Raw genomic sequence first — 25,298 nt, forward strand, 5'->3', positions numbered from 1 at the left:
TAAAGCAAAAATAATTGTGGTTGCTTTTTCATGCAATCCACTCCACACAGATCAGGGACCTCTCTAAACTAATCCTGATGCTATCATAAAGCACTGACCTACCGTAGGATGATGGCAACTATTTTAAAGCAGTCTATCACATGTAACTTCAATAAATGAGTTTGGGAAAACTATTTATTGACCAATTATTTTCTAATTGATCTTAGATATCTCTTTCATATGAATGCTAAACAGAATCTTATCCTAGGTATTCTTAGCCAGGATAAGAAAAGACTACAAAATAGTAGTAGAAAGAACAGAGAGAGATAGAAACTGGGGTGATTTTCTCTCAGTTCTCTTCAATGTCACTCCTGAGAGAGGAAATAGACAGATTAGAAGGGAAACAAGATGGAAAAAGCTTAAAGGCATTATAAAGGGGGAACGGAGAAAGTATTTTTAAAAAAGTGATGCTTTTTTATACACACACACACTCTTTAGGAATTCCCATTCTACAATAATATTTTAACTAAGATACCTGTTAACAATTTTTTCTCAACGATCCAAGCTTTTAAGTATTATAACTATTTAAGAATATAATGCATTTACTTTGGGTTTGCTTAATTCTTATGCCAAGAAGATGCTCTCAAATATAATCCTCGTGTTTAGTTTACATATTTCTAGGACCTCTAAGTCACCTTTTACTAGGGAAACCTTAAAAGGAAGGAAATACAACAGATTACATTAATCGGATCTGTATTTTAGAGTCATTCAGGCAGCAGAAGGTAGGACAGCTTGATGAGGAATGAGAACAGAGGGCTAGGAAGAGAAGTGATAGAGCTTGGTCATCAACAGAATGGAGAAAAGCATCTTTAGTATGAATCCCATGCTTCTGGCTTGGGCACTGAAATGAAAACTGGTCCAATTCACCACAAGAAGAAGAGATTTGGGGAAAAATTATTAGTTCACATATAAAGATGCTTAATTTGAGGTGTCTGTGGATGTCCAAGCGGCAGTGTTAGCAGGCATTTGAATAAATGTTTATAATAATCAGAACATTCTTGGCTGGAGAACATTCAGATTTATAAATCATCAAAACATAATTGGTAACAGAAGTCACTGAAGTGGAGGAGACTGGCCAGAGGATAAAGAATGAAAAGGCAAGTGTATCAGAGAGAGAATACTAATATTCAAGATCAGGCAAATAAAGGCGAGTACACAAAAGAAATGGAGAGGAAGCAAGCAGAAAAGTAGAAAGGAAGTCAGGAGAGAGTGCCTTGAGAGAATCTAAGTTACAAGAGAGAGTAGAGAAGAAAGTAATCAACACTGTCATGTGCTTCAAAGAGGTCAAATAAGGTGAAGGGCAAATAGCCGGTTGGATGGTACTTTAAATAATTTTTTAGCACTAGTTACACCTTCTCAGTACACTTTCACAGTAACTTAAAACGTAACTTCAAGCATGACTGTAAATGTGTATTATTAAGATATCAGGTACCCAAATCTGATTTCCAATATATAAATTTACTCTCAATCAGCAATATTAAAAACAGCATTACCAATCCTTAACGCAGAATTAAACAGGGAAAAAAAAACACAAAAAACACTCTCTTCCATCCACCTCCTATCAGAGGATCAGCCAGGATAAGTGAGAGATAAGAACTTCTCATCCATCCGTTCCTCCAGGTTGGACAACCACGAGGCTAAGTCCACAAACCAACATATTTTAGTCCCTTGCTTTCAAATGAGTAACAGTTTATTGCTATGTTCTGGCTCCTTTTTCCCCCCAAATATCATCACAGAAAAGAGAGACTTGAAATTCAGAGAGCTTTTTACTGTTTAAAAAAAAAAAAAAAGTTACAGAAGTCATTGTTCACTACATTACTGTGTCTCCTATTGAGGATTCATATGTGAAATTTCCAGAAATTTCTAGAAAAGCTGTTTCTTGCATATGCAGTAATGTTTTCTCCATTTTGACAATGGGACATTCTTAACTAATCACATCCCCTGATCAATCACACCATCAGAGTTATCATTCTGTATTTTCCTTTACCATGATCCTTGTTTCTTTTACTCATAAATGTCTTTTGTAAACTTCTTGAAATTCATTGTATAAAGAGTTAAATTTGAAAAACATTAAATATATATATACAGATACATATATAACAAAATTATACCCGATGTAATAAGCTTTTTCCTTTTATTAATTCTATCTCAGGAATGAAGGGTTTTTTTCCTTTTTATATACTTGGCTTTAAAAATGTTTTGAAATAGAAAATTGTTAAAGGTAGTGCATTCTTGGTAAATATAAAAATAACGTAAAAAGTCTGTGATCAAACAGTTGATATCATTCCCTATTTTAAAGTGATTATATGGATTATATCATTAATTACTAATGATGGATAAATAATAGACTGTTTTTAAAAGAAAAGATTACACGCTGTACTTTAAGTTAGACACTCTAGTATGTTATTATCTAAATTCTACTAAATTAATTGCTATAATTATTGTCTCTTCATATATAAAGTGATTCTACAGAAAGAAAGTCATGCGGACAGTTAACATTACAGACTAATTTGGTCCTTGAAAACTAAAATGTTATTTTCTTTATGTCTTAGGCTAGCCCTTATGAAAAGAGCCTGTCACCTAGATACAATTCGATAAAGCCAAACTGCTATCATTTAGTTGGCTGAGATCGGAACATTATATTTTTAAAATGTGGTTTATTGAAACATTATCTTTAGGTAATCATATTTATTCTCCTTATTTACACAATATCTATGGTGCTCCACTTATGTCCTTGAAACAGGGAACAGGGACACCTTAGTATGAAAAAGTGGCCTCGCTGCTGGAGTTCATAAATTTTGTTCAGCTTTGGATGAGTTCAAAGAATTGCCATGTAAGAAAAGCCTTACAGAGGGAATTTATCTGATTATGGCAGTAATAATTACCCAGCTGTTTATTGCAGATAGAGAAATAATTCATGTAGGCAATAGGCCGTGGTGGCAATGACACTCTGCATTTAGTAAATATGCAAACTGTTCACTTCTAATTAACCAAGCTAGAGGATGCCCTTATTAAATGTATAAACTAAAAGTGCCTTCCTGACAAGTGATGAATTGTTACATTGCACAAACTCTTGCCACAGAATTATTGGAGTGAACTTGGGGCTTAACTTCATTAAGAGATCTTGTGGGATAGTTAAACGAGGATGGACAGTATAACAAGGCTTACCTGACAGCCAATGATATGTTAGAGCTGAATGGAACTGCACCTTTTCTTCTGTCCTACTTAACTGCTCAGATTCATGAGAGATAAATTGTGAAACTGTGGAGTTAATTTGAGTTCAAATAATAAAAATAAATGAAATAACACGACAGCCCATTTATGGAGGCTATCTGACAGTTTACCCAGCAAATGAATCTATGAAACAGCCACTTTTTATGGGTCAAATCTCTTTCATGCATCAACAACGGAAAATCTACCACTCTTTCCGTTAACCGAAAATAATTTGTTTAATAAAAATAAATAGTTCTATTGACTAGCTTTAAAATAAAATATCTTTCAAAAAGGAAATCGATGGGTTTTATTAAAGAAAAGTAATACAGTATGGAAATTACTCTTAATATTGCTTTGCTCTGAATGGGTTTTATTTAATTTTACCAAATAATTAATTATGAGATAGTTCAGTGTCTGTATTCTATGCTTACCCTTAATTTAAGGTAACTATTCATTCTTTAGCAAACATCTATACAGATATGTCCATCCTAATTAAGAATCTTATGAAAAACAATACTTAGAGGGAAGTCCTAGACATAATGAAGCAAAACTAAAATATTTCTAGCTGAAGTGTAGAATAGGTGAGTGATAATATCTACCTCACAGGTTTGTTGTGAAAATGGAAGGAGATAATGAGAATCAAGGGTTTAGCACAGCACTTGGTATACCATAAGTGCTCAATATATGTTAGCAATTTATAATGTGCTTGAGTGGCAATAGCTCTATTTGATTGAAAGATTAATCCCTAGTGTTTTCAATGGGAGGTTCATGCTGAGGTCTGTTAAGACTCTACACTTGCTCTTTCATCTGCATCATACAGCCTCTGAGAATGTAAAATGTGTGAACTGGTATTTCAGATAATATCAGAATATTATTGTAAATGTTGGCTTAATTATATATTTATTGTAAAACATGAAACAATATATAAAAGAAGCATTACATATTTTAAGAGAATCAGACTTTGCCACTATTGAAAGTCTAATGTGGCTCCTCCAGATTTATAATATATGTTAACAAATTTTTATGTACTGAGGAAGAATATATGACCCCATCTTTGAAATATATATGCATTCATACAGACATTTTTTTAATGAACACTCTATGTCAAGAACTGCAACAGGAAATAGAAAAATGGCCATTATTACAAAGATAAAACTTTCGCATCTTAATGCGAGAATACTAGTATCGAGGGTTAAAATAAAACTGCTTTAATTAAGAAAGAACCATATATATGAATAATAAAAACAGAGGTTTTATAAATGCATCTATACATGCAAAACAATTTAGTTTCCACACCTTGAAGAAAGAGTAAGACTGAAAAAAGTAAAGAAATGACACTCAAAGAAAGCATAACAATAAAAGCTAATATTGAGTGCTTGTTAAAGTAAGTATGTGTGGCTTTGTAGGAAAACAGTAAATGTACGCTCTTTTGCCTTTCTTAAATCAGCCAAATGAACAAACATAAACAAAAACATATTAAAAAAAACAAGGAACAGTCACAACCCCCATCATAAACTCAAGAGAATAACTAGGAATTGAATAAATGGAGAATATCTGTCATATTCAATTAAATTTAAAGTACAAGTTCAGGGTATTTTCCTCAATCACCAAGTCAGTGTAGTATGTGGGAAATATCAACATGTGAACAAGGTTGAAGAACCTAGTTAAGTACCCTCACCAAGACGGATAAAGACAGGGACTGCTGGCATGCTGACCTGAGGGAGAGAATTTGAGGCCAAGCAATTCCTCTTTCCATTGATCAGAACTGTTGACTGAGTTGAGACTTGATGGCAAACCTGGGCTGGAGGAGATCGGGGAAAAGTAGCCTGAGAGCCGCTGCATAAAGTGAACTGGAGAAAGAAAAGACAGCCCATAACATGTGGAGCTTCACACTGATCGTGCTTCATGAAATCAATTTCCACAGTGACAGGAGGTCATCGGACTTGGGAGGACAGCGGCAAGAGCACAGCTGCCCACGGCTCCAGCTCACTCTCCACCCCTCGTTAGATAATTGAATGAATGAACGAGAAAACAAACCATCGATGTCTAGCTTAAGTACTAAAAAAAAGTACAAGAATTTGAGATCCAATTAGAAATTTTAGTAAGGTATAAAATTACTCTGCCAAAAGATATTGCTTTCCTATATGTAAAAAAGAAATACTTAGAAAATGAAAGAAAATATACCATTAGCAAATATAATCGAAAAATATGAAATTCTTAGAAATAAAATTAGCAAGAAATAGGTAGACCCTGTAAAACAAAATTTTATTAATGGACATTTTTTTTAAATCCACACAAATGAAAATATATGCCTCATTGTTTGGCAGGAAAACTCAAATTATCGAAATATCATTTTCCCCTATACTATTTACAAATTTAATTTAAACCCATTTAAAATCCCAACTTCTTATTTTTTGAAACATGCCAAAATGACTCACTATTTAGTTGGATAAAAATTAAGCAAAAAGAGCCACAGCTGAAAAATAAAAGTAATTTAGAGCTACTTAAGCCATGCAATAAATACTATACAGGATTACAAAGAGAGAGAGAAATCAGATGGCATCAATAGTCAAGAAATAGGCCCAAGTACATGTGAAGACTCTTAATATGTGGTAAGATGGCACTTAACAGGGAGAGATAAGTGAATTATTGAATAAATGCTATTGGAATAACTTGTTAGCCATTTTAAAAAATCTTAAGCTGGATTTCAAATTTACTGCTTATACCAAATAGATTCCAGATGGTTTCAATATTAAAAGTTACAAAAGAAACCCTAAAACATCAAAAGAAATATGGACAACTATTTTTAAAGTCATGCAAAGAAGAAATCAAAAAAGAAGTTACTGAAAAAATATAACCAGAAAAAATGGAAAGGTCAGCATATTTCAAAATCTCCATAAATATGTTGGAAAGACAAGAGCAAACAAGGGGAGATAATTGCACCACTGATGCCAAAGGGTTTGTTTCCCTAGCATACACAAGGATTTTTTACAAATCCATATGAATAATAATTATAATAAAATGAAATAGGCAAATTGAACTAGGCAAGTCATTAAAGAATACAAATGGCCAGTATAAGATATTCAAATTCTTAAAAATAAAAATAAAATTAGATAAAATTTAGATGGAATTGTTCACTTTATTAAATTGGCAGTGATAAAAGTCAAAATCCAGTATTGGCAAAGGAAACAGAAACTCCTATGCGTTGTTGGTAGAAGTATAAATTGACTTTTTTAATGGAGATATGCATCGAACTATAAAATATGTTTAAACTTTTATGTAAAAGCCTTATAGAACTATGCAGAAAAAAGATAACAGTACAAATGCAAAAAGAAATAAGCAGAGGAATGTTCTAGTAAATGTCCATCAATAAGGAAAAGATTTTCCTAAAGAAATTATGGTATAAATATCATATACATACACACACACAATAGGCATTGGACATTTTGACACAAATTTATACCTATTGACATAGATGTTACTTGTAGTAACAGAATACTTCCCCCTCTCTTGTTTCCTTCATGAGGAGGGATGTTTAATCTGATTAGAGTATAACCCAGCCCACCGGGAGAGCAGGTCCCACCTTAGAATGAGGAAAAAATGAGCTGCGGGGAAGGCTGGAAGAAGGGAGAGTGGCAAGTCTGTCCCTTCCAACCCCAGGGGACTGTGGAAGGAAGAAGGGCCTGTAGGAGAGAGGTCAGAATGTAGTGACCTATGCCCTGACCACTGAACTCCAGGCCAAAGTCTTGGAGGCAGAGAGGAAGGTTTGGTAGATTGAGAGGGATGCCAAGAAACAAGTATTGTTTTCCTACCTCCTGTTTGGGATCCTGGGAGGATCCCGCTTGTACAAGGCAGCCCAAGACAATATGGGATGGCTCCAGGCCAGCAAAGAGGATCAAATAGTGTGGTCAGGTAGGAAGAGTTTGCTTAGCACTGGTAAGTCTTCCTTGGCTCCTATATTGTATACGAGGACCAGGAAGTTCATGCATATCATTTTAGGGACAAGCAAGATCTACGTTGAGAGCTAGGGGTCAAGTCACGAGGACCACAGTGGCAAAAATACAGACGACCTTGAATCAGAGTCTGCAGGGTAGCTAGCCTTGGCCAAGGCATCATTTGAAGCATATGGAAGATCTCAGAGAGATTGACGGAGACAGAAAGAGATGACGTAGGGTCTGGGTCAGCTAAGCAAAACCACCAGACCTAAATCAAGCTGCAACTGGTTACATCAAATGGTGGGTTTTAGCTGCAGATGCCAGCAGAACTCCTAGTGACAAGACTGATAACCACAGAGCTGCAGATACCAGCCACTTTTTTTACCTAAATATAAGTCAGGGCTCCCTCTTAACCCCTAGGGCCACAAGGTAATGCAAGCCCCTTATACATCCATAAAACATGTTGGAGAAGACAAGGGGGAACTCAAGGAATTATGAAAAACTGACATATTAAAAGATTCTTTACTCTATTGGGCCAAATTGGACTAATATTTAGTTTCTTGCCCTCTGCCATCCAAATGCTGGAAGGATGGAATGGAGTCAAAGAATTCATAGAGAATATTAAAGTTACAGGAATAAAAAGTTGTTATATATCATGATACATCTGAGTGTGATTCCATGTAAAATAAACAGTGAGTAAACTCACAATTCAAAGCATATTCGTTTATATAAATGAATTTTGTAAACCTAGATATAAATGTCTTTTTAGTAACACTTATACTCTTACGTAGACTCAGTGACTATCACCAAGAGCGTTCTTTTATAATATACACATTTTAAAGCTATATATAAATATATATACATTTAATTATGTTGACGTGTGATCTTCGTAGCCTTTTCCTATCACTGGTAAGATGGGTGTTGCAGCCTCGGTCATTTTGTGCACATTCCAGGAAAAAGGGAAAAAAAATGGAAGGAGAACTAGCATATCTCATCACCCAGAACTAAGTCATCTTTCCACTCTTAGCTGAAAGAAGTTTAGAAAAGCCTAAACAATAACAGAAGTTAAGTTGCCAATGTTGGAGTGCAAATGTTGGACTGATCAAATCTATGGAATTTTCCACAGGCCACCTCATTGCAAAGTCAACATTTGTCAGTTATCGATTTTTTGCCTCTCAGCTTGAAGTCTACAATTCTTTGCTTGTTTTGTAAAATTGGCTCTGGACCCATAAACATTTTCCCTTTGCTGGCTAGCACAGCATTAGTCTGAAAATAGAGGGTACTGGAGGGCTATTTCAAGGAAAAGCAGAGGCAGGAGTTTCTCTTCCTGGTTCCAATACACCTGCTTCATTGTCTCCACGGCATGACTGTCAGCTATATGCAGGGGATCCAGTGGTCGCCAACCTCTAGTGAGCTTTGCTGTCACCCCAACAGGTAAGTTATCTGTCCCTGTCCACCAGCACCCCGGTGGGCAGCTTCCTGCTCATCTGGGCTGGCACCCTGGCAGCAAAACAGCTCTGGTCCGTGACATCTCAGAAAACCCCACAATCCAGTAAGCTGCTGCCACATCCTCGCCAATGAGGTCTGAGTCTCATCATTAACGGGTGCGGAGAGGCTCTTCCAAAAACTTTCCTTCGGGGACTTCCCTGACAGTCCAGTGGTTAAGACTCTGTGCTTCCACTGCGGGGGGTGAAGGTTCGATCCCTGGTCCGGGAATTAAGATCCCGCAAGCCACGTGGTGCAGACATACAAAAAAACAAAAAACAAAAACTTTCCTCCTTTCAGTACTCTTCTTTAGGCCTAGAGATGGTAACTTCTCTCGATATTTACTAGTTCCATATTCTTTAGAGTGCTATTTTACCTCTGTTAAAGTTACTCATCTTTTATTAGTTAATAAGTCTTCATATTAAAATTATCTACTTACAACACAGCCAGCACTCAGTGGTGGAGGAGGAATGAAATAAACACAATAGAAACTCCCCATTAGGGAAAAAAATGGGAAAGAAACAGCAGTTGCTGGTCCATAGAGAATATCAAATATGCTACACAGCTCCTGTTCGAGGTGGTTTCTTGGGGAGACAGACAGAGTATTCCTGGCCCGTCATCTTCCACGACCACATATGAGATGAGCCTTGGAAGGGATGATCTTTCTGTGCAAATTCAGGAGCCTTATGATCGCCTGAGGGTAGCTACGCTGCAGCTGGCCAGGCTGGGATTTCTTTCACAACAAATACCCTTGTCAGTATAGTAGGGGTTTGGGTGTTTCACTTCTGGTCAGTTCCATGAGCAAGTAACCACAATCAAGGATCTTATCTAGACATAGTTTTCAAGCCTAGGGACATACGGTCTTAGATACCAGCTTCTACGCTCTGCCACTCAATCTTTCAACACCCAGTGCATCCAGTCAGCCAAAACAATACATTTGTGTGGGAAGATGGCAGTTCGCTAAACTGCCAAATTTTTCTAGCTTGGATTTTATCCTTTAAACATTTAGTTTGGCTGGTTTATAGTCTGGTCCTGGTAATTCTGATATATTAAGGCTTTGTGATTCTGTTTCCACTATCTTTTTCTTTGTTGTTTTGCTGCTTCTCACTCATGGCGTCTTGCTTTCCTAAATCCCTGGTACTTTCACTGTGCATGACGTTGCACTTGAAAAATGATTTGTAAGAATAATTTTAGGCCTAGAATTATGGCATCTTCTCTCTGAGAGGCTCTTCATATGCTTCTGTCAGGTTCCTGGGACACTACTAGTCTAGGAGCTCCTAAGTTCAAGTGCAAGACTTGAGGTTCCCTGAATCACTCAGATAAATGGCTGTTTGACTTCAAATCTCGCTAGTTTATTTCCATTGTTACTTACTTACTTTAGGGTTATAGCTTTTGGGGATTCTGGATGAAAGAACAGGGGGAAGTTAAGCAGAATTCCTACTCTTGGTGGCTCTGACTTAGAATTTGGTTTCCTCCTGATCCTGGAAGACTGCCAAAAGCACAGTTCTTTTGCAGTCAGGTAGATGTTCTTTCAAATAGGCAGATGCCTTTAAGGCAAGAGCAGCTTTGAGTGTAGGCTTACATCTCTGAGCTCTCATCTTCTACTATATTTTGGCCAGTAAATTATTTACCATGTTGATAGTTCTTTGATGCTTAGATGTCATCATGAGGATGGTTGGTCTGAATTACTTAGCCATTATCAGACAAGATAACATCTCCAATCTGATCTTTGTCTTGGGCTCACATTTGCCAAGGCCTGGGTTTGTCTCCACCTAAGGCCCTAAACTTCATAGCCACTGCTTAAAAACACTTCAGTTTGAGGTATAGAAGCAATTGGGTTTTTCAATACCACAAGTTTCCAAATTATAAAATTCTCATCAAATACAGACTGTAAACAGAGAGCACTTCCCTTAGCAAAGCAGTATTACCTTCCATCTCTGTTTGTAGGTTGGCTACTATTAGTTCAAGTTCACCTATTTTTTTCATAGGAATTTGCTCAAAGAGGCAAAGAGAGGGCGCATACACCAATATTCTGAAATGTGCCTACTATTTCGATTAATGTCAAAGACTCGATTGCTAATGATTCGTATCACATGGTAGAGTAGATGGGATCTGAAAAAATCTTTTATACTACATAATAACGGTTTCTAATCTGACATCAAATGGCCTCCAATAGTCAAATTCCCATTTTAAGTGGTTACTTTTAATACTTTACTTCATTGGCCCTGACCAAGTCACATGGTACCTCCACTGCAAGGAAGTCTAATAAAGTGAGTGTTTAGTTTTCTAGGCCCAACAGCAAAGAAGGCGATTTATAAGAAGTTCAGAATGGGTTTTAAGTGAGCCTCGTTATGCTATATGTCACAGTTGAAATATAACTGATACAACTTGCAATAATTCAAAAGTACAAAGAGGCAGTGCATTTTGATTTAAAAAAAAGGAAGACTGAGTTCAAATCTCCAGATCCACCACTACTTAGGTGTGTGAACGTACCCAAGTTACTGAAACCCTGATTTTAGTTTTTCATGTTTAAAATACAATAACATATATCCCCAAAGGGGATCTGTGTGATAGATAACATATAAAACCTCACATGCACAATAGGTGCTTAGTAAACATGATTTACTGTGATTGCAGTCTATTTACTGAGCTGGTCATTGTTTAAATGTCTAAATTTGTCCATATAAAATTTTAGCTTTTTAATTAATTACTACTTTTCTGATTAGTACATACTAATCTTTCTCTTACTGTTATTTACTAAAAACACATAGATATGATATATGAACAGCCAGAAATCTTTGATAAATCTGTATAAAGTATTTCTTTTATGTTTGCACCATGTAAGCAACTACTCAGTTATGATTTTTGTCCACGCTGTACCTGTGTCTAAAGAGGAAGCTATTATTATCAAGCATGTGTTGAATATTGATGGAGTAGATATACTCCAGATTCTTAGTGTTTCCATTAGTATTTTCCCACTTAATATTAATTCTGACTTTAAAATAAAGTTGATGAAAGTTCTGGAGAATCCATATGTGATAGCAAAAGGGGGGCAAATACCAACACTGCTTACTGATTTTTTCACTCTAGTAGCTCCAGCTTTGCTTTTGCAGGGCTGTGCATGCTACCAGTCTGAAAGGACATGCTGATTTCCTTCATGTTTCTATTTCTTTGTTAATTAAAGCACAATTGGAAATCTGCTGCCTAGCAAGCTTTATGTATTAAAAAGTCTTCAACTCCAAGGAAGTAGAAATCTAGTGCTGTGTTTCCCTGATGCAGAATGTTAAGCAATCTCAATGTTCTTCAGTTTTGTCATTAGCCTGATGCATTTGTTGACTCTGCACGATTTCCTGCCAGAGCAGGATTACTTAAAGACAATAAGGGTGGTCATATTGAGTCTCCCAGATAACCATTATAAGGATGAGAGACTAGGTTCAAATCTTTTGAATTCAGTTTCCTAAAAACTAGATGCATATTTATAAAAATGACTCAAGGTTTTGTTTTTTGGCTTTATCCTTGAAAACAAATGCAAATTAGCAGATTACAAAGACAGCATTTAACACAAATATTGAAATAAATATTTTGAAACAGCAGGCTGTTAGTTCTGGATGGCGACTACCGTCACTGGGAATAAACACTGACACTTTAACAGGAAATACAGAGAGAGGAACTGTAAATTTTAAGACCTAAGAGAATTTCTCATAGTTGAACTGGAAGTTGTTCACACAAAAATAATAGCAAAGGACAAAGGACAGAAAGCCAGAGTTTAATATGCTCAGTTAAGCACATGGGTATATGGATTCCAGAATAACCAAGGAGACCAAGCATGCAGCCCAGTTCATGCCAATATGGGAGAGCTGCCTAGGGCTCTTAGAAGGCCTGGAGGTTGTTCTCATAAATGTGTTGCTTCATCAGCCCTATCCAGATCAGAAAGAGCTGAAAATGCAGTTAACAGACTTTGACGTCTCCAATTTGGCATTTTGGTAAGCATGTCGATGAATACAAGGCCTCTTAAATATAATATTAAAATTGTAATAATGGTCATATTAATGATAAATACATTAGTCATCCTTCTCCAATACTAGTGATTTCTGGGGGTGTTGCCACTCTGAGATAACCTTTTCTAACTATGGGAATATGAAACAACCTTTATGCATCAGGAGTATATACAAGGTATTTCAAAAATATCTTTTAGTATTACGAATATTTTTTTAAAATTTCATAATAGTTAAATTTAGAGCACTTTTAACTTTAGAGTTTTAAATACATAATTATAATGTGTATATACAAAATATTTACACGTATTATCGTATCTGTCTTGGTCATGGTAAATGATACTTTAATACCATATACTTATGGAATATGTATAAGGAATATGGAATATTCCTTATTCCTTATAAGATTAGTCTTATTTAAATTTTCCTAGCACCTTTATGGAATTCAAAGTGCTTTGAGTTTTGTGGCAAATAAATATACAGATTTGTTTTCTTTTAAATATATTTATTACCATATGAAGCAAATGATCTCAGATTTAAAGGGAATTGGGAATCTCCTAGTTTGTCAACAAATGCAGAAATTCTTTCTACACAAAGGTCTACCTGACACTTCAGATGAATCCTTCTGTTGGAATATTTTGTAGCTCACAAGTCAGCCTATCACTGAGTAGTATTGAATTATTGGAAATATATTTTTCATGTTGAACACAAATCTACCCATTTGCCTTAATTTTTTTCCCTTTTTATAAATGTAGTGCATGACAGTTCTTTAAAATTTGAAGACTGACATCATGCCTTCATTTAGGCTGCTGTTTTCCAGTCTCTGAATTCCAACTCTTTATGATTTCTAAGTCCCTTAAATTCCTGGTTGTTTTCTGTTGGATGCAGATTTTTGAGTCAATATTCATCATAAATAGTGACACCCAGAATTTAACACTATGCACCAAACATAGTCCAACTGAGAAACTTTTATTTCCTATGATCTTTCTACCATTTCATTCATTTTGAAATGAATTAAAATAGTATTAAAATAGTATAATATACTGGAAAGAGCACCATTTATGAGGTCATAACATCTAGAATCCCATCTCAGTTCTGCCACAATTTAGCAGTTTAACCTTGGGCTACACAGCTACAATGGCCACACACTTTTGTGTGTTTCTTTAACACATACGTGCAGAGAATGGCGGCATCCAGGTTTTGATTACTTAGGTGAGGGATCAAAGGTGCGTTCTCTGAAGGAACTGAGAGAAAAGGAATAGGACTCAGAGTGGAAATCTGTAGGTGTGAAGCACAAGTCCCTTCTTTCACCATTCACCCAAATGCAGCTACAGCATCTTCTCCCTCAACAGAGTATCAGAAATTTCTTCTTTGGAGAAACTAAATAGCCTATAAGAAAGACTTCCACATACTGGCATTTGGGCATCCCCCCAGTGAAAAGGGTCAGCTCCTTTGTCCGATCACTTTAAAAGCAACCGAAGCCTGCCAATCAACAAAACCTGCTTATGTACGTACACACCCAAACTGGCACTTCAGTTCCTCATGTGCATGTGTAAACAAACAGCTGAAGGTCACCAGGTGCGTGAGGAAAGGCTCCAACTTAAAAGGAGAGATGATAATAACCAATTGAAAAAAAAAAAAACCAAAAAACACCCTGGAGGAAATCAGTATCACAGAGACTAAATAAAAGTTATCCTCTGAACTTGAATTATTATCAGTGCTGATTATTTTTCATTTGCCACACCTCCAATCCATTCTACACACTTGCACTGGGACTAAGCCCTACAAATTGTTTTACAGATGGGTTTAGTCTAACAGAACACTAGCATTCAGGAGGAAGAAGTTGGGGGTATTTCTTCCTCATTCCTCTCTCTTCTTTGATGCCACACACCTCTGGCAATAACTGAATTCCTCTACAAGTATAGGTCATGGCCAGGGGTCGGGGGCTCTCACTTCTCCTTGGCTCTCACTGTAGCCATTAATGTTATTCCTTCCCCTTAACTCTTCTACCCTGGTAGTAGCAACATCGCACTGTTGCTGGTCTCTGGATGCCAAAACCCCTCTTGCTGAGCCCTTAACCCTGTGCACATCTCTGCAATTACCCTTTCATTTAACTCTCTTTATTTGAGGAATAAATCCTGAGGTGGATTCTGCTTCCTGCCAAGACCCTTTCTCCTCCAGTATTTTAGAGAAATATGAGATATTTTATTAATAAGAACAGAAGGCTACAAAAAAGAAATGATCATAACAGTAGAAATATTTCATGAAAGTTAAAAATTATTGCTAAAATAAAAATTTCAGTAGAAGGGTAGGAAGGAAGTCTCTCACAAAAGTAGAATGGGAGGATAAAGGCCCAGGGTAAAGAAAGGGACAGAAAAGTATAAGAGACTCCCCACGTAACTTCTGGAGGTCCATCATCCAGCCAATGAAAGAAAAAAGAATAAAAGAAAATAGAAACAAGGAAATTATCACAGAAATAATATAAGAAAATACTGGAGAAGTAAAGTATCCACTGATGCTCAGAACAATGGAAGCAAATAAAAGTCATAGAAGTCATAAAATTGAGAAATTTCAAAAACTTCAGGAAAAAAATTCAAAACATCCTTTAATGACCTACAAATGGACCATTGGATCCTCCAACATGTTCATACCAAGGCCACACCTTTTCCAGGTCACTTCCAGCCAATGGTTGAGAATGATGGGGTACTAAGGCAGGATCATTCTGGCAAGACAGCAGACTCCTCCAGAGGGTAACTTTGGCTTGAGGACAAGCCATCAGCCTTTCTTGAAAACGTGCTGCAATCCCAGTCTCTCCCCAATTTTTCTTCCTTCTCTCTCTTCATAGGTGTCAGACTTGGGCTACAGACTGAGGGATTTCCCCACCTCGTCCTGCTTCTTCCCCCCAATAAACTTCTTGCACATCTAATTCCATCTTAGCATCTGTTTCTTGGTGAACTTGAACCAACACACATTGAAAAAGGAAAAAAAATTAGATCACTTTCAAAGAGAGGAGAAACAGAATAGTGAGTATTTAGCAATTCTGAATGTTAAAAATAAGGGAGCAACTCCTTCAAAATTCTAAGGAAAAATAATTTGCAACCTAGAATGTTATATGCAGCCAAGCTACTAATCAAATTTCAGGATAGAATAAGACATATTTAAAACAAGCAAAGACTCTAAAAATTGCCTTCCATGATCATTATTATAGCAGTTGCTCCAGGAAAAACAAGGAAATAAATCGTGAAAACGTAACACAGATCCACAGAATAGTGAGTCCAGCCCAGGAGAAAGGAAGTTAAGAAATGTCTTCTCAAGAAGAAATCTTTATTGTGTCTAGAGAAAATGCAGTCTGTTTGGAGCAGGACGAAGGGGAGGCCAAAGAGGGCATGCTCCAGAGGAAAGGGGGACTTAATTGGATTTCCTACTAAGATAGAATAACTGGAAAATAATTAATGGTGCATATAATTTGCATGTAAGACAAGAGGAAAAAATAAGGAAGATAGAAATTAACCAAAACAGGAATAAAGTAAATATACTCATCCTACATTAATTACTTTTGTAAGGAACCCTACTTCCATAATCACAAAAATGTAAATACTGATATAGATTCATCTAAAAAGAGATACAAGTGGAGGTGAGACGTATAAGAGAGTTAAATCCTCCTCTACCATATTACATACAACTAATTTAAAAGATCTGAGGTGTAAAATCAGGCAATATCAGATCAGCATATAGTTTAGAAACATTTAGTGAGTACAAGAAGAAATAGCGGGACTTCCCTGGTGGCGCAGTGGTTAAGAATCTGCCTGCCAATGCAGAGGACACGGGTTTGAGCCCTGGTCCAGGAAAATCCCACATGCTGCAAAGCAACTAAGCCCGTGCGCCACAACTACTGAGCCTGCACTCTACAGCCCGTGAGCCACAACTACTGAGCCCACGTGCCACAACTACTGAAGCCCACGCACTTAGAGCCCATGCTCCGCAACAAGACAATAAGTCACCACAATGAGAAGCCCGTGCACCACAACGAAGAGTAGCCCCTGCTCGCCGCAACTAGAGAAAGCCCACACGCAGAAACGAAGGCCCAGCGCAGCCACAAATAAATAAATAAATAAATTTATAAAAAAATAAAAGAAGAAGAAGAAATAGCTAAGAGAAGAAAGTGGTAACCATTAGGGACTGGGTAAAATAACGTGGTAAGGTGATTCTTTTATCTAATATAAAACATTTGTTAATAGGTAATATATTTAACAATATGCATGTGTTATGTTGATATATATTCTTCTTTACCATAAAATGGTAAAAGAATTCTAAATTAAAAAAGAAAACTCTAAGTTTGTGTTTTCATTGATTGTCTCTTTCCCAACTTTGTACTATGTTCTATTCTTTGCTTTTCCTTTGAGCTCTCTGAAAGACTGTTTTTAGACATGGTTTAATGTCACAAAATACCGACGACTTATATTGTACTTGGCAATTAATGTTTCTATCAACTAAAAACATATATATATATACAACCTAATTCATGAAATTTTATATGTTTGCTTACTTTGAATTAAAAACAGCCTCATATAAAACTGAATGTTAATTCTGTAATATCATAGGGAAGTATATATTTACAAATATTGGCTCCCTTTTTTTCTATCTTGTCCTTGATAATAATAGCTGCTATTTGAAGAATGTCAATTATATGCTCAATGTTTCCTATACTGCATGCCTCACAAAAATTCTGCAAAGTAAATATTGCTGCTCCAAAGTGTACAGATGAAGAACCCTAATTTCTGTAAGATTAAGTAACTAGTTCAAGGTTACAAAACTAGAGGGTAGCAGAACCATGATTTTAATCCACGTTGATCTGAGTCCAAAGTTAGTGTTCTTCACCACTCATTCTTGAACTTGTCAGCTTAAAGCTTTCATGATGTAACCAAGAGAAATAAAAACATATGGCCACACAAAAGCTTGTCCACGAGTGTTCATAGCACCATCATTCATAATAGGCAAAAAGCAGAAACAACTCAAATGTTCATCAACTGGTAAATGGATAAATAACATGTGGCTTATCCATAAAATGGAATATTAATTGGTAGGAAAAAGGAATATAGTACTAATAATATGTGCTACAAAATGGATGAACCTTGAAAACATCGGGCTAGGGGAAAGAAATCAGTCACAAAAGACCACATATTGTAAGATTCAATTTATTTGCAATGTCCAGAATAGGCAAATCTACAGAGACAGAAAGTAGATTAGGGGTTGCCTAGGACTGGGCAGGAATGGGAAGAATGGTAGGGGTGGGGGAGTGACTGGAAAGGGTATAGGATTTCTTTTTACGATGATGAAAATGTTTTAAATTGATTGTGAGGATAGTTGTACAACTTTGTGAATTTATCAATGCTAACCTCCACAGAATTGTACATTTTAAATGGATAAACTGTATGGTATGCAAATTACATCTCAATAAAGCTGTTACAGAAAAAACAAAATAAACAAGTATATCTTTTAAAAAAACTTTGCTGATGTATGCAAAGATAGGTAAAGAATTACACCCATAAAAGTCTTTCTAGCCAAACCAGGGCTACACAAAATCAACATGCTGAAAAACTAATTTGCTTTGATGAATGACAAATGTACACTCAAAACAGACCTACTGTTATGCACTATTAGCAACCAACAACTACACTGAAGCATTAAACTTGGGGGAATATATTACTTTTAGCTTGAATTTCTGTCCAAAAAAGAGTCAGGTTTCTACACTTCAAGCTAATATGCTTTATTAATGCTACTAATCTGTAACTCTGTAGCTAATTTTTAATTTCATTATATAATTTTCTCATTCATAACCTGGGGCAATTTTTGCATATCAAGATAGATATTACAAAGAAACTTGTCTACCAAATGCAAACTGAGCCTTAAATTAATCAATTCCATTTATCTTTGTGATAAGTCCACTCTTGGTTAAAGAATATATTCTTGTGTGTGTATATATATATATATATATATATATATATATATATATATATATAGTTTTTTACTATTAACTATAGAATAGATAAACTATTTCTATTAATGAAAGAGCAGATAAGCTAAAGTTAAGCCCAGTGTTGTCTGGCCTTGAATTGTGCAACACAATTCAAGTGCAAAACGTATTCTGATATAAAGTATATTTTACTAATTTATTTTCTGTAAATGATTTTATCCTGTCCAAAGACAGAGGAATGCACTAGATCTTTCATATGTTCTTTGAAATCCAGAAACTATACATTTTAATGCTTGTTGGTATAAGGAATTAGGATACATCATAATTGCTTTGACACAATATTAAAGTTTGAAACATAATCTTGAAAAGACATCACATAAAAATATCGCCTTTCTCTACATCTGCGTCTTTATGCCTGTCCTGCCCCTAGGTTCTTCAGAGCCATTTTTTTTTTTTTTTTTTTTTGAGAACACGGGGAGGGGGTAGGGTAAGCTGGGACGAAGTGAGAGAGTGGCATGGGCTTATAAATACTACCAAATGTAAAATAGATAGCTAGTGGGAAGCAGCCGCATAGCACAGGGAGATCAGCTCAGTGCCTTGTGACCACCTAGAGGGGTGGGATAGGGAGGGTGGGAGGGAGACGCAAGAGGGAGGAGATATGGGGATATATGTGTATCTATAGCTGATTCACTTTGTTATAAAGCAGAAATGAACACACCATTGTAAAGCAATTATACTCCAATAAAGATGTTAAAAAAAATTGTCTTAAATTAATGTAAAGTAACTTTTGTCCTAGGCAAATGCTGAAAATCAACATGCTTATTGAACAAATACTATATGCAAGTCACTGTACATGGAAAGCATCCTCTAAGGTGGCCTCCAACAATCCCCACTCCAGAAGTCATCCCCTTGTGTGATCCTCCCCTTTGAGTGTGGGATGAACCTAGTCTCTTGCTTTAAATGAATAGAGTACAGCCAAAGTGATAAGATGTCACTTCTGATATTAGGTTACCAAAAGGATGTGGCTTCCATCTTGGATGTATTCTCCTGTTCTCTGGTTCAGTTGCTCTGAGGGAAGCCAATTTCCACGTTATAAGCTGTCCTATGGAGAGGTCCACGTGGCAAGAAACTGAGGTATGCCAGTGGCCAATGGCCAGAGGAATTGAGGCCGATGTGAGTGAGCTTAGAAGTGGATCTTCCCCCAGTCGAGCCTCCATATGAGACGGCAGCTCTGGCCGAGAGCCAGATGGCAACCTCATGAGAGACCTTGGCCCAGGCACAGAGCAAAGCCCTCCTAGATTCCTGATAGATAAAATGATGAGATAATAAGTGTGTACTGTTTTAAGCTGCTTTGGGTGGAATTTGTTATGAAGGAAAAGGTAACTAGAGCCCTAGGTAACATGATTCCAATGATTTTCAGTGGAAAATAGGATAAAGAAACATGAAGAAACAATCCAAACAAATCTGTTGCATATTCTTCCGTGAGAAAGAAGAAAACACTTTATTTCAGCAAAATTAATAACCTAATAGATATTTTTTAAATGTACCAGACTATTTAAATATAACTATTATGAAAAATGCAATTGAACATGCATGCCAAAACACAGGTGTAATCATGTCGCTGCTCTCCTTAAAAAGGAAGTCCACTCCAAGCTTTAATATGGTCTAAAATGCCCTGATAAGTTATGGTCCCTGCTGGATTTATCCCTAGCCAATCCTTCCATCATGTTCCATGCACCATGTTCCTACCACCCCCAGAGCACAGCCCTAGCCTTTCCCCAACACTGTCTTTTTACAATACCCCATTCCAAGATAAAAATAACAACAATGATAATAATAGCAAAGGAACTACAAACAGTCTACGAATAAATACAAGAACAAAGAGGGGGTAAACGATTAGGAAATTAATCCCTGATGGAGAATATACACCTGAAAAAAATATGACCTCTAAGAGAGGTAGAAGTAAAAAGAATAAGTCTGTAATATGATAAAGAATACCAGGCTAAACCAAATTGTCAGGGCAGATACACCAGGCTCTCTAGTGGCTAGGCATATTCCCAGTAAAATCAGGAACAAAACAAGGATAAATGGAAATATCTGTTGAACAGAAGAAACAGGCCTTTCTAAAACCACCTTCCACATGTTTGTCTCTTTGAGAACCTTCTCCTATTCAGGCATAGGACTTGGATGAAGCAAGTGAGGCCTCTAAAATGTAAAATTTAAGGATACACTCTCAAGGTTGGGGAAGTGCAGGGTCGGCACCTGCATGACCCTGACAGTGAGCGCCTCCTTAACTTCTGTGCTTTAACAGTCTCCCTTGCCTCACCCTAGGCTCAGTCCTGCTCAAATTCTCTCTCTTGCACCTTCCACTAGCTCTTTCCTCCTGACAAGCTCAAGTCTGCCATTTACAGATAGCCAGCCCATCAACAGAACTTTGGATTTCTTAGGAAGAAATTAAATAGCAGCCCCTGTGGCCCACATGTTTCTGAGTTTTCCAACTTTTCCCATTAACTAAATCCTATTCCAGCTTCCCCAAATCTTCATTGCTATTTCCAAAGAAATCAACTTTACAAATTCCCCATACTCAATCTCCAAAGACCAGACTCTTTTATACACACAACATATGCGAGAAAGTTAAAAGGTGGGAAGTTAGTTTTTAGATATTTCTTATGGTATATATATAATTTTAGGGTCTCAGACAACACCTTTGTCTTAACAACTTAATGTCGATTGTTCTCTCTAGTTCAAAAAACGTTAAGAGTAAAATGAGGTAATGTATGTGAAAACTGAAAGTAAAACTATTATGTAAATGTCAACTATGATTCGTCACTATTTTCTTTTTATTGAAATCTATTATAAGCATATGTCGCTTATATGTTATTGGAATGGGGCAATGTTACAAGAGGAGAAGACTAGCTATTTTTGAAGTAATATGAAAACTTAGTACATAGAGCTTTGGTAAAGCTGAATGAATAGTGCTGCAATAACTTTAAATCTACAGAAGACATCGTCCTAAGGCCTAAATCCAGGTGTTATCTTTCTGTGTGTTTACAGAAATAAAAACTGACAGTAAAGCAGTCCATTTTAATGTGTTCCATAATGTTTTCTTCTTTGAGAGGCAAGTTCTTGCCATTGAACATGTTCTGAGGATTGTCATACTTAAGCCTTCATCTATGTAGTCCTTTTACAGATAAATCCATCTGAAAATGAGGCAATTTTACTGAAACTAAGCTATTTGCATAGTGTCAAGGTAGGCCTACTACACACATGAATAATCCAATTTACAGTCAAGAGTACAAGATATTTAAAAATACAACAGCCTCAAATTGTTAAAGCGAATCAGATATCTCTATCTTATCAATAAATTTCTGCCTAAAATATCACTTAGTGTTAGAAAGTATTCCTAAGTCTGATAATGATCAACATCTATGGAGTAACCTTTCTAAAATTGTGACGAGTAGACGAGTGATTATACTACTCACCTAACAGCATCATTGGTCTCTGAAACAGCTTTCAGGTACTCCTTCAAATAAAAATAATTAAAGCAGTATTTCCGAATCTTATAGCCTCGCCATCGCCTCTGAATCTATTGAATTAAATAAAAAGAGGAAATATGCCAGTGAACATTTTTAGTGAAAACATTAATAATTCTTCAAAATCAAGGTAATGATGGATGATGCCTCCTATCAAATAAAGTCTTAGGCTTTTCCGCTAATATAACAGTTGCCAATATAGGCTGTACTCATAGATTTATTATAAAATATTATGAAGACAAAAGCATACTCTAGGTTACTATAATTTTTTATAATATTTATCATTGTTTTACAAATACTAAATGTGAAATTAACTATTGAAAGATCAAAAATTTGCTTTACCAATTCCTACCTCTTCCACTTCCTGACCAAACAGATTTTTTGTTTTTCATAGCCAACAGGCTTGAAGATTGTATTTCATCTCAATGAAATCAATGTTTTTAATGGACTCTTTTTTTGGCCATATCACGCGGCTTACAGGATCTTAGTTCCCTGACCAGGGATTGAACCCGGGGCCATGGCAGAGAAAGCACTGGGTCCTAACCACTGGACTGCTAAGGAACTCCCTTTAATGGGCTTTTTAAATTCAGTGCTATCAAAATCTTTAAACAAAATGTTGTCTTGTACCTTCATCATGACATTTTAATACTTCTTTAATAATAACAGTAGGTAACATTTATTGAGCTCTTATTATGTGTGAGGCACTATTCTAAGGGTTTTGTTTGTATGTACGCACTTAATCATTAGAACATTTCTATGAGATATTTACAGATGAGAAAACTGCTGAAAAGAGAAGTTATTCAATTTTCCCGTAATTATTCAGCTATTAGTGATGGATTCAGGAATCAAATTAGGACTCAGGGGGCCCATTCTCTAAACCATTGCAATATAGAACTGTGAACAAAGTGAACTGCAATTTTCAATGAACAAATATTTCTGTTGAAAGTATCTTTTTTTCTTTTTTTGAGATGAGAGGAGTGTTGGTGTCTAAGAAAACATACTTAAGTGGGCTACTAGATGCCTTAAAAGCCCTAGTAATCATAAGAAGGATCAGTCAATCTCTTTAAGCTCTATTTTTGCTAATACAACCTCTATTAGAAAAACTCAAAACAAAAATTATAATGTATAGATCCTAATTTTGTGGAAAACCAAAAAAACCTCAACTTCTTTAAAGGAGTAGAAGAAGAAGAAATAGAAAAAATTGAAAAAAAATGTTAACTTAGCCTTGCATAAAGACTTAACTTCATTCTCTAAAATTTTCCAGTGGTTTCCATATATTTATGAATTATTTACATACTATGAACGATTCTTTTTTTGGATATGAAGTCCTTCCAATGTTTTTCAAAGTTAGCTAAGCTAGGAACACACATCTTTAAAATTTATTTTTTCATAGGAAAAAGTAATTAATGAGAGAATGAGCCTCAGTCCGTTGGGTTTTATCCCAAAAGCCTATGATTTTTTTAACTAAATATGTTGAGTTTAAAATTTTTATAACCTTGAATGCTGGATCTATAAGAATAAACAGGAAAAATATTTTACTTGAATTATGAGCCCTTATTTTTCTCTGTTTTAAAATATGGCCATTTAAAAGGTATTTTACAATCTGAAATATTAAACATGAAGACTGAAGAAATGTTTCAGTCAACCTCCCAGTATGAGAATGACTAAAATAATTGAAGTTATGCAAAACCACTTATCTTACTGTTCTTATTATAAGAAAAATTAAATCAGAGAAATTAATTCTGCAAAGTAAAACTAAGTAGAATAACAAGCTAGTGTAACGATGTTATAGAATGTGTCTTTCTAAATATTTTTCAAATGATCTTAATTTAGAGCTTAATTATTTAAATAAAGAAAAATTAATTTTTCTAAAGTTCTATACTCAGTTTAGAAACTACCTCCCTCTAATTTGACCAAAATCGTATTATGGCTGGCAAAGAAAGAGGAGGAATTGACACAAAAACCATTTTCCTAATGAAAAACCTTTTTCCTAATATATATATATATATATATATATATAATTATACATGTGAATAATGACTATTTTCCTGGCTTATTTAATTTAATCATTACAATATCATTCTGAGGTAGAGATTATTATTAGCTTTCTTTGATAAAAGAGGAAATTGGCACAGAGAGCTTAAATAAATGCCTTGGGTCATACAGCTGGTTGGATGGCTTCACATGAATTTCAGCTTACTTTTATTGCATATACAGTATTAATTGTATTAAAGACAGCAACAGTTGTAAACAAAACTACTGATAGAAAATCCATCATCGGCAATAGAAGTGACTCAGGAAGCATGGGAAAATATTAGGATATCAAATACTGTTAAGGGATGGACTACCTATTACATGAAAACACCACTGAATTTTAAATCAAGTAAGATTAAATGTGTCAGAAAACATAAAAGATGCATGCTGAAGTACTGAGAAGGAAAGACGGAGGATGCTGGTTTATGATTAGGTCATGGCAGAGTAGTGGGGATGCCCACTTGGAGAGAATAAGTTGAAAGGGCAAACTCTGAAACTGGCTGAAAAATCTGTGCCAGTAGGAAGGGAACTAACAGAGGCCAATGGCATGGGCTCCTTCCCACTCCACACTGAGCAACTAAACAAACAGCACTAACCACACCCTCAGAGCCCACCATTAAGCTCTCAGACAGTCTTCTAATGCACCAACTCCTTAAACATCTACCCAAAAGCATGCTAGGATTCCTTTCCAAGACAAATCCTGGTATTCACAACTGGGTATTAAAGCTCATAATAGGTTAAGTGATGGTTAAGATAACAAATTAAAACTCATCCACACTGAAGTATAATAATCAACCTTTCAATGCCTTTGTTAGAGGTGAGTGAGTGAAAACAGCTGGAAGAAGCTGGGCGTGTGAGTGGGTGAAGATGCCGCCATCCAGTGAAGTAAAGAATCTAAAATTTACTGAACTCCATGAATGTGCCAGGTGTTAGGCTAACTGCTTTAATTCTCATGGTAACCTTGTGAAGAGGGCATGATCTCCATGTTAAAAATGAAGAAACTGAGGTTAATAACTTGATTAAGGTCACAGCAATACCAGTAAAAGAGTAAATGACAGAGCCAGGATACAAACCCAGCTCTGTCTTATTC

The 25,298-nt window shown here is 35.9% G+C and overlaps 1 protein-coding gene across 4 annotated transcripts in view; it reads right to left on the reverse strand.

Moving 5' to 3' along the window:
- The window catches only part of SPATA17 (spermatogenesis associated 17), a 190,177-nt gene that overhangs the window by 116,016 nt on the left and 48,863 nt on the right, over nt 1-25,298 (reverse strand). For all 4 annotated transcript variants that reach the window (XM_068538543.1, XM_068538541.1, XM_068538544.1 and 1 more), the window contains one exon: nt 22,124-22,227. In XM_068538543.1, the coding sequence (XP_068394644.1) occupies nt 22,124-22,227 (104 nt within the window). The remainder of the gene's footprint in view (nt 1-22,123; nt 22,228-25,298) is intronic.

This window comes from Eschrichtius robustus, chromosome 3, assembly GCF_028021215.1.
Source record: "Eschrichtius robustus isolate mEscRob2 chromosome 3, mEscRob2.pri, whole genome shotgun sequence".
In the NCBI taxonomy this organism is placed as follows: Eukaryota; Metazoa; Chordata; class Mammalia; order Artiodactyla; family Eschrichtiidae; genus Eschrichtius; species Eschrichtius robustus.